This window comes from Lathyrus oleraceus, chromosome 1 (assembly GCF_024323335.1).
Source record: "Lathyrus oleraceus cultivar Zhongwan6 chromosome 1, CAAS_Psat_ZW6_1.0, whole genome shotgun sequence".
NCBI classification, from domain to species: Eukaryota; Viridiplantae; Streptophyta; class Magnoliopsida; order Fabales; family Fabaceae; genus Lathyrus; species Lathyrus oleraceus.
Window position 1 is genome coordinate 370325215 of NC_066579.1, and position 14666 is coordinate 370339880.

Sequence of the window (14666 nt, forward strand, 5' to 3'; positions counted from 1 at the left end):
GATCAATGGAACATTACGAAGTGTATGGTAACTTATTTGCTTGAAATGGTAACTCGTATCTACCTTCTCGATTGAAACTTCATAAGTCAACAATGGTGGATCCGTAAGCAAGGTGGTAGAATGATTCAGACCACATGGATGCTTCAAATAACTTCAGAGGATGTTGATGATGGATTATGGGCAAAGAAATGGAAGCAGAAGGACTTGAATCGAAAAAGAGAGTGACTGGTTTTTGAAGGTATCAGACTTCAATGGTTTCAAAGTTTCTTTGGCTTTTAAATCTTGCAAATTAAGTCAAAACATTTCTCTATTTATAGGGAAGGTGTTGGAATTTAAATACGTGTGAATTGGATCTGAATTCGTGTAAATCAACTTGGAAAATTTCAGATCCAAACTGTGTGAAATTTTGGTACCAAAGTTGTGATTTTGGAGCTTTTCAAGTCATTTTCATGTTGTCATCATATGCGTTTGGTCATGGGAAACAAGTTTGCATTCGTGAGAAGTGGTCCTAAGTTGATTTGTGCATGATTCAACATTATAGGTCACGGCACAAAATATAGTTTAGGTCACCATGTTCATGCTTAGGCCAAATCCAATCCACTTGTGAGTTTTTTTATTTTCTTTGAGCCAAATGACCATTTCATGGAGTAGAACAAAATGCAAAAGGAATCAAATAAAGAGGAGTTTTGAGGTGAAAGTTACATGCTTGTGAAGTTGAGTTCGTGACCTGAAAATTGGGATGGGCAATTGGTCAAGCACTTTATAACATGTTTTGGTCATTTTGAGGTCATATGTTCATGATGCCATAACTTTTGATTCCCTCGTGCATTTTGAGCCAAACTTGGGCCAAATGATCTTTGGCATAATCTTAACAAAATACAAAGGGAAATGGGTCAAAATAATGCTTGAGATGAAAATGGCAAGGGTGAAAAGTAAGGGTCATGGCAAGGTTTTGCCCCATTTTGACAACTTGGTCATTTGCACAAATGAGGTCCTTAATGAATGAATTTATGTTTGACCATTGAATCAAAGTTATAGAGGATCTCAAATGGAAAAGTTTTCTCAAAGAAGATTGGAAATTGGATAAAAAATGAAGTAATTATGGAGTTTGTACCAAAGGCATGGCATACTTGCAAATTAGGTCAACCACACTTGTGCCCACTTATGCTAATTTGATGTTTTCTTGCATTTCAAGCCATGATGATGATATATTGAGAATCCCTTGATGAAAACTTGATTAGGGATTGAGTGATCTTGAATATTGAATTATGTGGAATGGAAATAAACACATGAACCACCTTTGAATCACATGGACCAAACTTGCATTTCTCTTGACCAAAAGACCTTGTTCTTGCCTTGATTTGAAGCATGATCACCTACATGAGTAACAAGAACAAACAAGCATCATCTCTCCAAGAAGTTAGGGTTAGTTGATAAGAAAAGCAAGATGAAACCCTAATGTTAAGATACAAACCAAGATGTGGTCATGCTTGTGATCCCATGACCAAATGTAATGGTCATGCATGATATGATTTGATGTATGCAAATGCTTATGCAAAAAAAAGGAGGATAAATTTTGGGATATGACACCCATCTATTTAATTGTCTCCCAGACCTTCCACTACAACAAACAAGACCTTAGACATCGCTTTTTTTAGCCTTAGACAGCGCTTTAAAGCGCTGTCTAAACCTCCGCTGCTAAAGGTTTAGACAACGCTTTTTTAAATCTTAAAAGCGCTGTCTAAGCCCCCCCCCCCCTAGACAGCGCTTTGGCCAAAAGCGCTTTATAAGACCCTCTTATTTTAAATTTTTTAGGTATACCTTAGACAACGCTTTTGAAAAGCGCTGTCTAAGCCCCACCTCCTTAGACAGCGCTTTGGCCAAAAGCGCTTTCTAAGACCCTCCTATTTTAATTTTTTTAGGTATACCTTAGACAGCGCTTTTCAAAAAGCGCTGTCTAAGCCCCCCCCTTAGATAGCGCTTTTGCCTAAAGCGCTTTCTAATCCCCCCTTAGACAGCGCTTTTTACAAAAGCGCTGTCTAAGGTATACGAAAATTTTTGAAGCTTTTGTTTTAAACCATATTTTTTCCAGGTTTATAAACCAGAATTTCTACCTGTTTTCAACCAGATTTTGACAGACAATTATCACATTTTATATATGCCATTTTGGCCTTTTTTCTACCAATTTTTGGCTAACAAATATATATATATACCAATTCAAACCAATTTTGCCTTAAATGTATCAAAATATATACAAATTTATGTACACATTTACAAGTCATAACATATACTACAAATGTACACATTAATTACACAAATTTATGAACAAACATTGAGCTTTATCATGAATTGACACCACTCCTCTTTGATTTCGTCCACTTGATCCTTTGTATAAAATGCACACTTGAATTCATCAAAGTACTACATAATAATATAACATATTTTGAATTAATTCCAACTATTTAATTATATGAGATATGTGTAAATATAAAAATAACTCATAAGTTAGAAATACATACATCGGTGGAAATCTTTAATCGGCCCAAAGCAAGAGTATCTCGCATAAACCTCAACATGAAATACCCGCAATCTATTTGATTATGTTGTTGAGGACACTACATATGAAAAAAAAATATGGATTATAAATCCTAAGTTTTATCAAGTGTCATCACTAATATAATAAAAAATGTGGTAATTAAAAATATACCGCCACTTTAATCCATGTAATGGAGTTGGCGCCCCTCCTTGAGGTTTGGATATCTCGTTGGGCCCGAAAAGCTTGTAGGACGCTAATAAAATAAAAATGAAGCAATTAGAACAATTCACATAAACTAAGAAAAATTTTGAACATTCTCACTTACGTGTCAATTAGGACCTTCATATCCGGGTATGTTGTCCAATCATTTCCTAACGAGTCAAGATAATACACAATTTCTCGGATAGGATTGATTGCGAGCAACAACCAATGTCCACTGTAATGATTAGGCAAATGTTAGATGGTAACTTGGAAAATAATTATAATAGATGAATTTAGAATGAAATGCTAACCCGGTATTAAACGGTATAAAAAACAACTTCTCCGCATCTTTATTGTCCATGAGGATCCGAAGAACGTACTCCGTCACGGTATCCGGTCTACTTAAGATTAAACCTAAGTTGACGGTCGCGGGTGCTAAGAATCCGAATGACACGTCCAAACCATTGGGGCGCATCAATTTGTCATACAAAAACCTAATATAAAAACATCATTAACACCTCTTTTGAAACATAAAGTAAACCGGATTAACATAAAGTAAACATCATTAACATAAGTTGTTTAATTAATAAAACAAAGTAGACCGGATTTACCTAATATATGTATTGACAACGGTGACGCCGATTTCTTCATGACTAAAAACTTGCATGAAGTCTTCATTACCAATCATTTGGTCGTAATCAAAGCCGAAAATCCCTACCTCCATATGTACAGTCCGAACACCTCCAGTCGGTATAAGCTCCCGATTACTAGGAGCCCATTAGGTTCTATAAGCTGTCCCTGGTTGCTCCAATAGACATCTAGTATGATGCCTCGAGATCTTCCTTGGACCACCCTTCTCATTACTGTGATGCCTCTTCGAATTTCTTCTTCCGCGGATACTTTTTTACTAACTTCCTCATGTTGGTCATCAGCCATGTCTAACCTGTAATAAACCAAGGAAACCATCAAATATCAAATATAACTTATAATCAAAGCAATTGAAAACAAAAAAATAAAGAAAGCATGCATTATCAGATATAACTTATAATCAAAGCAATTGAAAACAAAAATATAACGAAATCATGCATTATCAGATATAACTTATAATCAAAGCAATTGAAAACAAAAAAATAAAGAAATCATGCATTATCAGATATAACTTATAATCAAAGCAACCATGTGCGTCTACAATCTCTTCAACTCGATCACAATCGTATGTTTCCGTGTACTTCTTACTGAGTAACATCCTCCATTGTAGACACTTGATTCTCTGTAAGATTCTCAACATACACACCTGATTTGACATCTTCTCTAATCTGAATAAAGGATAACAAATCAGTTCCGGTATAAAGCAGTGAAACATGATAAACAATAAATAAAACCTTTAATGCTTAGGTTCTACCTGAAGGTTCCTTTGACTCGGATCCAACAGATCTGTGACCTGTTCATTGTATATCTGGCAAAAACATTGTGTTATTATGCAGACTAAAATGACAAAGTTAAGATCAGGAACATTGAAAGAAATAGATAAACAACCAACCTCAAGAAAAGAGCAGTTGCACTGATAATTGAGCTGTTGATCAGAATGCTTTGTTTGCTCCTGTGCAGTAAATAAAACTGTAAACAACCCAAAACACTTCAAGAGGTCTTCAAATAATTTAATTAGGAATAGAACTGAACTCTTACTTCCTTTATGCGCGCAAACAGTCTCTCAAAAACACGGGGTGTAAGTCCTTGTTGCTCTTTTGCTACATTTTCTTCAGCCAAAGAATTGGCAGGACCCCACATAGTATACGTTTTCCCACTCCCCGTCTAACAATTTCAAATAGAATACATAAAACATCAAATCTAACAGGAACACATTATGAGAAATGCAGCAAAATAAGCAACTAAATGTTAATATCTAACAGAAACAACACTATGAGAAATGCAGCAAAATAAGCAACTAAATGTTAATATCTAGCAGGAACAGCACTATGAGAAATGCAGCAAAATAAGCAACCAAAATACCAAATGTTAATACCTAACAAGAACAACACTATGAGAAATGAAGCAAATTAAGCAAGTAAATGTTAATAGTGAGAAAAAGGAAACCTGTCCATAAGCAAAGACAGAACTATTGAAACCAGCCAAACAATTCTCCACCAAAGGAACCCCAACATGCTCAAAAATGTCAAGCTGAAAAACAGGATCAGAAAATTCAAGCACAGTAGAAATGAAGTAACTCAAAAACAGTTTGAGCAGAAACAAAAATAGAAACCATACCTGAGTAGCTTCAACATCAGCAACAGAATCAAAGGTGAAAGTACGACCATTAATTGATAACGAATCACCAGAAATCTTCTGAACTATAGGATCTCCTTCGTCCTTATCCTTCCGCAACGGCCTCATCCTCACAATAACCTACACAACACACACAGATACAAAATAAGAAACCGGATAATAAATTAACAAGATCTAAAAACCCTAAATGGATGAGAAAAACCTTAACGCCGGAATCGGTAGTTGCCGGGAGTGAATTTTCGGCGGCGATGGTGTCGAGAGCAAGTTTGCGTTTGAGAGGGTTGGAAGAAGGAGGTCTTGGTGGTAACGGACTCTTGGATTTGACATGGGAGGGGGAGTAAGGGACGATGATGTTGTGATCTGAAGGAGGATCGTTTTCTTTGGAGGGTTTGTGTTTGCGAGAAGAGGGTCTGGTTTTGGCGGAGCTGCTAGGGCTTGATGAAGATGGAAGCTCTGCTGTGTCCCTCGCTATTGGGTTTCTTGGAAGCATGAAGTGCTTTCCAAAAGCGCTTTCTAAACCCCCACCTTAGACAGCGCTTTTGGTTTTAATTTTTTTTTAATTGAAAGACTTTAAACAGCGCTTTCTCAAAAGCGCTGACTAAGGTCTATATTTAAAAGCGCTTTCTAAAAGCGCTGTCTAAGGGGGGGTCTTAGACAGCGCTTTCTAAAAGCGTTGTCTAAGACCCCCCCTTAGACAGCGCTTTCATTATTTTTTTAGAACATTTTCCGTGTTTTATTTTTATTTTAACCTTAGACAGCGCTTTCTTTTAAAAGCGCTGTCTAAGATGCGCTGTTAAAAAACCTTTTTGGCGTAGTGTTCACAGCTACATCCTTGTCCATCTAACCCCAGAATCGTTGGTTTCCTTGTTATACATTTGAGTCATTGATCGATCCACCGCATAGTATTGATCCTCTTAAGAATTGTGTTGTTGAAATGTTGTCTTGTTTAAAACCATAATTTCTACAAATTTTAAATTCTGAATACCCAAATACAAATTGTGATTTTAGAATACTATATTTTATAAAAACCATCAATTGTAATATGATCTAATCTTTACGAACCCTATTATGTAGTGTATAAAGAAAACATAATTTCCATTTCTAAAACAATAAATATTGGGATTTTTGGAAACTCGTTACAAAATGTAATTTGTAATAAAATAATATTGTGAAAAAAAAGTTTTTGTGAAAAATCAAAACACGTCTTAGAAATTAGAAAACCAGATTACTAAATTTTTACAAATTCTAATATATATATATATATATATATATATATATATATATATATATATATATATATATATATATATATATATATATATATATATATATATATATATATATATATTCTCTAATCAAATACACTTCGAAACTCTAAAACAACATGCATTGGAATTTCAGAAAACACATTACACTTGTAAATCTTAAACAAAACATAAGTTGTTACCTCAGCCCTAACAGATTATCATTCGAAATTTATCCGTAACAAGATTTTCGCTGACCATTCATTCTTCAATTCCCTGTGTGCGTTCGACCTTGTGCGAAATATAAAATTTTAAGAAAAAGAAAGATACAAAATTTTAAGAAAGAGAAAAAAGAATCCGAGACTTATTTTACATTTACTACTTGAATTGAGTTGTTTTAAGTAGCCGAATGCGAACGTTTCATTTCTTTTATTAATTATTTGAGGTATAAATTAATATATAGGAAGTGTGAAAATTTAAGACTATCAATTTAAGAATATCGATTATTAATTATTTTAAAATCAATACAAATAAAAAAATGAATAACTTTTAAATATTATTAATTAAGTTTAATATGTAAAAATTAATGATACGCTTTAAAAATTCTTTCACACTTTTATATATATATATATATATATATATATATATATATATATATATATATATATATAGGATAATGATAACTTGTGTCCCAAGAACATATGTTAAGAAATCCACAAATAAAAAATTTATTTTGAATAAATAAATAAAATTATTAATTATAAATTTCTAATAAATTCAATACACTATTTTCAAGAATTTGTTTCTATATTTATGTCTTAACTTGTGTCCTTGGGACACAAGTTATCATTATCTATATATATATATATATATATATATATATATATATATATATATATATATATATATATATATATATATATATATATATATATATATATATATATATATATATATATATATATATATATATAACATTTATTATGATTTTGTGATATCCATACGAACACACGAATTTTTTACTAAAAATTAATAACAAAAGATTTATTTTAAGAATCAATTAACTTATTGAAGGTATCCATTAGAGCAACCAATAACATTTGTTCTGATCAAAGAGTAAAATTGAAACACAAATTCTGAAGTTCTGATGATTGAATCTTGGTTAAAAGATGTTGCTCTGGTTGTTTCCATCTCCCAAATAGATGGGTCCTATAAAATACAGACAAACATATATTAAATATGTAACTTTTCATTAATTTTAGGTTTAATTAAATATAGATAAAACTATTTAAATTTAAGGCCTAATTAAATATAGACAAAATTATTTAAATTTAAAAATAAATGATCAATTTCGTGAATATATAAAAAAACGGATGACTAAAATCTCATAGGTATTAGTTTTTTTTCAAAAATAATTCATAGTAACTAACCTAACTATTATAACTAACAGCAGCGACTAATTGATGACCAGAAATAATCTCACAACAAAGAGTTACAAATAGTTAAATTCAATAATAAATGAACTAGTATCTTAATAATCCACCTTTAAGATGTATTGTCACCATATCCTATTTTTAATCCATTGCTCATATTGACTCATTTCTTTCTTCCTCTCCTTCTTTCTTCCTCGTTTATACAAATATGAATTAACTTAGGAAAGCTCTAGAGTTGTAGAGGAAATGCTCTAAAGCGTTTTACTTCCCAAGAAAGTTTTCTTTCAGATAAAAATTTAATTTTATAGCTAGTTTGCACAGGCACTTGTCCACTACCTTGAAGAGTTTCTAAAAATAAATAAATAAATAAAAGTTTATAAGATGCCATAAATAATTTTTAGAAATTCTCATAAATAATCTTATAAGTACTTATGTCAATAAGTAAATTTTAAATAAAAAATAGAAATCTCATGCCACATACCATATCAGGTAAGGAACAAAGTAATGAAGGTAGATAAGAGAGAAGTGATGGGTAGCTTAACATTGTTATCAATTTAGAGCATATAGGCTATTTGACACAACAAAATAAGAAATAAGATAAATAATCAAAAGAGATATCTTAAATAGGATCATATATTCTAACAACCTCCATATATATATAACTAGAAGCAAATGTAAATTAACTAGGTTTACATAAAAAAAAATTGGTAGAGTTTATATTATATTTAAATACTTAGCCGTCTCATTTAATATTTGCACTAAACATATTGTTACTACTCCCTAGTTGATAGTAATAGTATTACATTTATTAATGTTTTTAAAAAAATATTCGTAAAGAGAGAACTAGTTAACGCTTTCATCATATCATTTTGAGTTAATTGTTGAAAAATATAAAATAATTAGTGGATACATAAATAAAAAATTAATACAATTGAATTTTTTTTAAAATATATTATTAAAGAAACAAAAAAAATCTTAAAAGAATTTTATAGTTTATGGATGGTGTAATTACATCAATAAAACATGCTAGTTAGTGGGATCTAAGGAATGAAATATTAATCAAATTCATAAATTTTCTTTACTTGACTCAAACAATGTCTCAAATTTTTCAGCAACGTTACGAGTAAAGGTCACAAGTGTCTTACATGAGAGGAAGAAAGTTAAATATAGCCGAAGGATGACCTGCCGAAAAATAAACCTAACTAATTATCTCTCGAGTCTTGAATTCCGCACTTAGTAAATATGCCGGCAAGTCATCCTTGGCTTCATCTCACTTTCAACCTCTCCATGAAAGACTCTTTGACCATAAATCAACGTAAACATTACTAACCAATGCATGCTCTATGTTGCTATAATATGTTATGCATTGCTTCTATTTTATAGCTTGAAAAGTTGGTTAGTGGAAAAATATGATGCTTTCCCTCATTGATCACCAATATTTTAATTTGACTTACTATTCATGACTAGCCTTTGGAGGAATTGATTGATAGTTATTCCTTTCCGAAGGGGCAAACCCATGTTGTATCTATTGATGCTATTTTATCAAAGAAACTTTTTTATATGTATACTTATTAATATAATTTCCTTTCAACATTGAGTAAAATAATAATTTCCTTTCAACTTATTTGGGTCGGGCATTTTAGAATATATCAAACTTCATTGGTCTCCATTCTTCGTTCCTTTCAATCAATTGGTCTCAATGCTAAGTTCCCTTTTCGTGGGAATATAATCTTTCAATTAAGGGTAGGGAATATTTAGGATTTCTGCGTTGAATGCCATACTTTTTTGGTTATGGGCTTGTCAAAGGCTTTGACGGATTTGGTTTTGGTTCAGAAGTGTGTTGATAAAGTGCAAATATATGCTTATACAACACAAGCATTTTTGTATTCTTTTAATTTTCAATAATAAATTGTGTCCTTTAAAATGGTAATGGTTATGGTTTAATTTCAAATGGCTAAGCATAAACTATCATACATAATATGTGAAAGTATGCATCCAAAACTCAAATGATCAGGAGGAGAACTTTTTTCCGCTGCGGTTGACATTTGGTCAAAAGGTAGCGCCAAATCGACTTGGTCAATGGTCAATGATTTAGTTGGTTATCAGTTTGTTTGGCTCATGAAGGACTTGAGCTAGTTTGTGAATCGAACTTGAATATCTTGTCCATTATGATATTTGTGTATTTCATATATAAAAAGTTTGAGAGATTGAAAAATACTTGGATAGAGTTAGTTCTTGACAACTTTTTTTCTTCTTCTTATAACTTGTTTATAATCTTTACTAATAACTTTTAGAAGTATAGTAAATCAGAGAATTGTTATTTCCCCGCAAAGGAGATTGGTTTGATCGAGCTGGATCAAGAAGTTCATGGTATACTCATGTTTTATCTTTTTCATTCCTATTGTAGATTTGCATTATCTTGTGCCATATGGATAAAGTTTTAATCATTACATATGGCTTCGATTTTACAAAGCTTGAATCATTGCATATGACCAACGTTTTTGCTCATAGGTTGTGTTTGAAACAACAACTCTGCTCATTTCAAATGATAAAGAACAAATTCATAGTAGCGCAAGTGAAAAAACTTCACAAGATCATTGATAATCTAGAGAATATTGACTTACTTTTATGTGCACACAATGGAAATCGAAGATGACTACCGTAAAAGAGTCCTGCAATTTGAAAACACTAGTCATATCTACCTTTTTGGAAAGCTTATTGAACATGGACACGAGTTGGAAAGGCTCAAAGTAAGTGAAGCTAATATGAAAAAGAAATAAAATATTTAAAAAAAAGAGAAGCATCTCCTAGAAGGCCTTCACTTTTAAGGTCAAGCTAGAGGAAGATGAAGATAGTAGCGATGAAGATTCTTCAAAGGATGAATTGATGTGTTTGTTTGTCAAATGCTACAACAAATACATAAAGAGAAATGGTCTAAAGCACTGAGATAAAATTTTAGTGAAGTTTAGGAAATGTAACCCACATAAGAAAGAATATGTTTTCTAAAAGAGAAAAGTATTCTAAAAGTCATGAAGGGGTCGAAGGAAGTCTGAAGAGGCCTGAAGAAACAAGGCTTGTATATCGTTGAGGCTGAAGTTCTCACTGGTTGTGCAGATGTTGCATCCACGAAACCTTTGTCGAAGACAGAAATTTGGCACATGAGATTGGGCCATGTGATAACACTGAAATTTACCGTATTTTCGACTCCGATTTTAGATGCATTCTAGTTGTTTTATTATCATTTTATTGTGTTATTGCTATGTTTTCCTTTGTTTTCAGGTTTTTACTTTAATCGGAGCCCCGATCGAGAAAAGGAGCGAAAATGAGCCAAAAACCCTAAAAATCAGCATTTTGTACTTATGGCCTACCCAATGGCGAGCGCCACAGACCCTGCCATGACGTGTCCAAGCTCAACTTCCCTCAACTCCCACGTTCTCCACTACATCCACTAAGGCGCCTCACTTTGGCCTTGTGGCGGGCGCTATGGCCTTGTAGCGGGCGCCACAAGAGGAAAACAGTTTTCCTCCCATTTTCAAGTTGAAGGGCATCCAAGTCATTTCCATCTTTTTACTTGCTTATAAATAGAAACTCGAATTCACTTTTACAGGCATCCAAACTTAGAGCAGAGGCAAACTCAGAGAAACTTTGTTTCACTTAGGCATATATTCAGTTTTATAAAGTGGTAATCGCTTCGCATTGGAGTGTTACCACAATTGTGTAATTGATTCTGTGATATAGTCTGTAATCGAGTTTGGAGCACTTTGGAAGGAAGTTAATCCTGCCGCCATTTTCATTTCCGCATTGCAATTTATTCAACCCTCCGATTGGAGCAGATTTTTATTACTTGTCTTTATCTTATTTATTTTCCCGCACTCGCTTTATTTTATTTATTTCCCGCACTCGCTTTATTTTATTTATTTCCTCGCACTCGCTTTATTTTATTTATTTCCTCGCACTCGCTTTACTTTTATTTATTTCTCGCACTCGCTTTACTTTTATTTATTTCTCGCACTCGCTTTACCTTCATTTATTTCCTCGCACTCGCACTACTTTTATTTACTTTCCGCACTCACACTACTTTTATTTACTTTCCGCACTCGCACTACTTTTATTTAAATTAATGCACTTTTACTTTACCATGTCTAACTAAATTTATAAGGTTAGAATGTAAGGATCGTTATTGAACCGATAATCCGTACAATTGTTCGTAGAAACACTTAAGGGCTATTTTAACTTTCAACTTAAGTTTTCCCGCACTTCAAGTCCGTTGGGTAAGATCGAAAGCCGTCCAACGTCTTTTTAAACTTAATTGTTTTTAACTATTTCAAAAACAACGAAAGCGCTTTGTTTAGTTCATTAGGAGATTTTAACATTAAGAAGAAAAAAGATTTTAAAACTATTTTCGGACGCGTTTATAAGTTTAGAGTCTGGTTCGCGAGAACCTCTTTTGGTTAAGAAATCCAGGTTATAATACTTTTCAACTTAGTCGAGATACTATATTTCTTAAAAATAGGTTTGTTACTCTAACGTAATGCGCACCTTTTTATAAGTGACAATACGAGGGTTTGATTAGGGAGTACAACTTGGTTCTGAATATGCGAAAGCGACAGTTCCTGTTAAATTAGTTCTTTTCAAAGTAGGAAACACTGCCCATAAGTAGCTCTACTAGCAAGTACTTGGATTATTAATTAATTACGAGAATTACATTCAACCCTGTCTTTATTAATTAAATTTATTTCAAAACTTTACTCTTCATTGCACACTACAAAAACACCTATTTCGATTGCCTTTGATAAACACCATAATAATAGATAACGATAGATTGACGCTTGGTCTCTGTGGATTCGACAATCTTTTATATTACTCTGACGCGTTCGTATACTTGCGAACCCCGCATCAAGTTATTGACCGCATCACCATGTCAGTGAAAGGGGTCTGGTCGAATTGGGGAAACAAAATCTACTTGGTGGAGACAAATTCGAAAAACTGAATTTTTGTGAACCCTATGTACTTGGAAAATCTTGCAGAGTGAAGTTCAATAAAGACAAACAAAGAACACATGGATCTCTTGATTATATCCATGCTGATCTTTGGGGGCCTACAAGGTGTCCATCACATTCAGGAGCAAGGTATTTTCTATTCATGGTTGATGATTGTTCCAGAAAGTTATGGGTATTTATTCAGAAGACTAAGGATGAAACTTTTGAGAACTTCAAAAGTTGGAAGACTCTATTTGAAAATAAAACTCGCAGAAAGGTCAAGAGGTTGAACCGACAATGGCCTTGAATTTTGTAATGAGGTGTTTGATAGTTTTTGTGCAACCATTGGTATTGCAAGACACAAAACTACTGCAGGTACTCCCTAATAAAATGGTTTGACTGAATGGTTTAATCGAACTATTCTGAAAAGAGTTAGATGCATATTGACTAGTGCTGGGTTAAAAAAACCGTGTTTTGGGCAGAGGCTGTTTTGACAGTAACATATCTGATAAAAAAATATCCTTCGACTGTGTTAGATATGAAGACACCTGAAGAAGTTTGGTCAAAAAATCCACCAGATATCGATAAACTTAGAGTATTTAGCTACATAGCTTATGCTCACACTAGGCAAGACAAGGTCGAACCTAGAGCTCTGAGATGCATGTTCATGGGATACCTTGAAGGAGTCAAAGCTTATACGCTATGGTGCCTAAATCCAGGTCACAAGAGGTGTATCACCAGTCAATATGTAATTTTCAATGAAGCTGAAATGGCTTTCAAGAAAACTGATGACTTTAGTCAAAATGCACGTATATCTGAAGAAGTGATGGAACAAGAATAAATTCATGTTGAGGTGGAGCATGTTGAGGTGAAACATGTCGATGTTGAATTGCGTATACCAGATCAAGTCAAAGAAGAAACACAAGATGCTGAAGATACTGAGGAAGTTGAGGAAAATGTCGATGACTACCTATTGGCAAGAGATAGACCGAGAAGAGTCACCTTGCCACCTCAAATACTTGGGTATGCATATCTCATAACTTATGCCTTAATATCTACAAGTGAGGTTCTAGATGAAGAACCTAGAGACTATAAGGAAGTTATGAGGAGTTGAAATAAGATTGAATGGCTGGAGGCGATGGATGATGAGATGAAGTCTTTTCATGATAACCACACTTCAAAGTTGATCAAGAAACCTACTGGAGCCAGGTTAGTCAATTGTAAGTGGATTTTGAAAGTTAAGGAAGGAATCAAATGAGCAACGTCGAAGAGATACAAGGCAAGATCTGCAAGGGGTTTCACTCATAAAGAAGGTGTCAAATTCAATGATGTGTTCTCTCCTATTGTGAAGCACAAGTCCATTTGAATCTTACTTACCATGGTGGCACAGTTCGACCTAGAATTGGAACAAATGGATGTGAAGACTGCTTTCCTGTATGGAGATCTAGATGAAATAATCCTGATGAGGAAACCTGAAGGGTATGCAGATAAGGGAAATGAAGATTATGTGTGCAAGATGAATATATCTTTATATCGACTGAAAAAATCTCCTTGACAGTGGAATAGGAGATTCGACAAGTTCATGGCAAACATAATTTCCATTAGAAGTCAATTCAATCATTGTGTTTACTTTAAATTTTGACTTGGAAATTCATTTTTTATTTGCTGCTTTTGAAGGTGTGAAAAACACAAGAAAGGGGGGTTTGAATTGGGTTTTATAAGTAAAAGCTTTTTCCAAAATAAAAACGCCACTAACAAGTTAATAACAAAGAGATAAAAACACAAGTACTTTTATCCTAGTTTGCTTGAACTCAAAGCTAATCCAGTCCACCCATCAAGGTGATTTTGTCTTATACATAAGGACTTAATCCACTATAATCAACAGATTACAACAAACACAAAGAATAACCTTCTTTGTCTTCTCAACTAAATCTTCGTCTCCTTAAGGACTCACAAAAAACAACCTTCTTTGTCTTCTTAAGGATAACCT

At 33.2% G+C, this 14666-nt stretch overlaps 1 protein-coding gene across 1 annotated transcript; it reads right to left on the minus strand.

The window, feature by feature from the left end:
* Positions 1 to 3969: 3969 nt before the first annotated feature.
* LOC127107435 (kinesin-like protein KIN-12B) lies at positions 3970 to 5513 on the minus strand. The gene is made up of 7 exons (XM_051044719.1): positions 5223 to 5513; positions 5003 to 5140; positions 4832 to 4915; positions 4424 to 4549; positions 4278 to 4337; positions 4140 to 4193; positions 3970 to 4053 (listed from the first exon to the last, which is right to left on the minus strand). Exons 1-7 carry the CDS (start codon positions 5508 to 5510, stop codon positions 3970 to 3972), a joined length of 834 nt encoding a protein of 277 aa, XP_050900676.1. The 5' UTR covers positions 5511 to 5513.
* Between the last annotated feature and the right edge of the window lie 9153 nt (positions 5514 to 14666).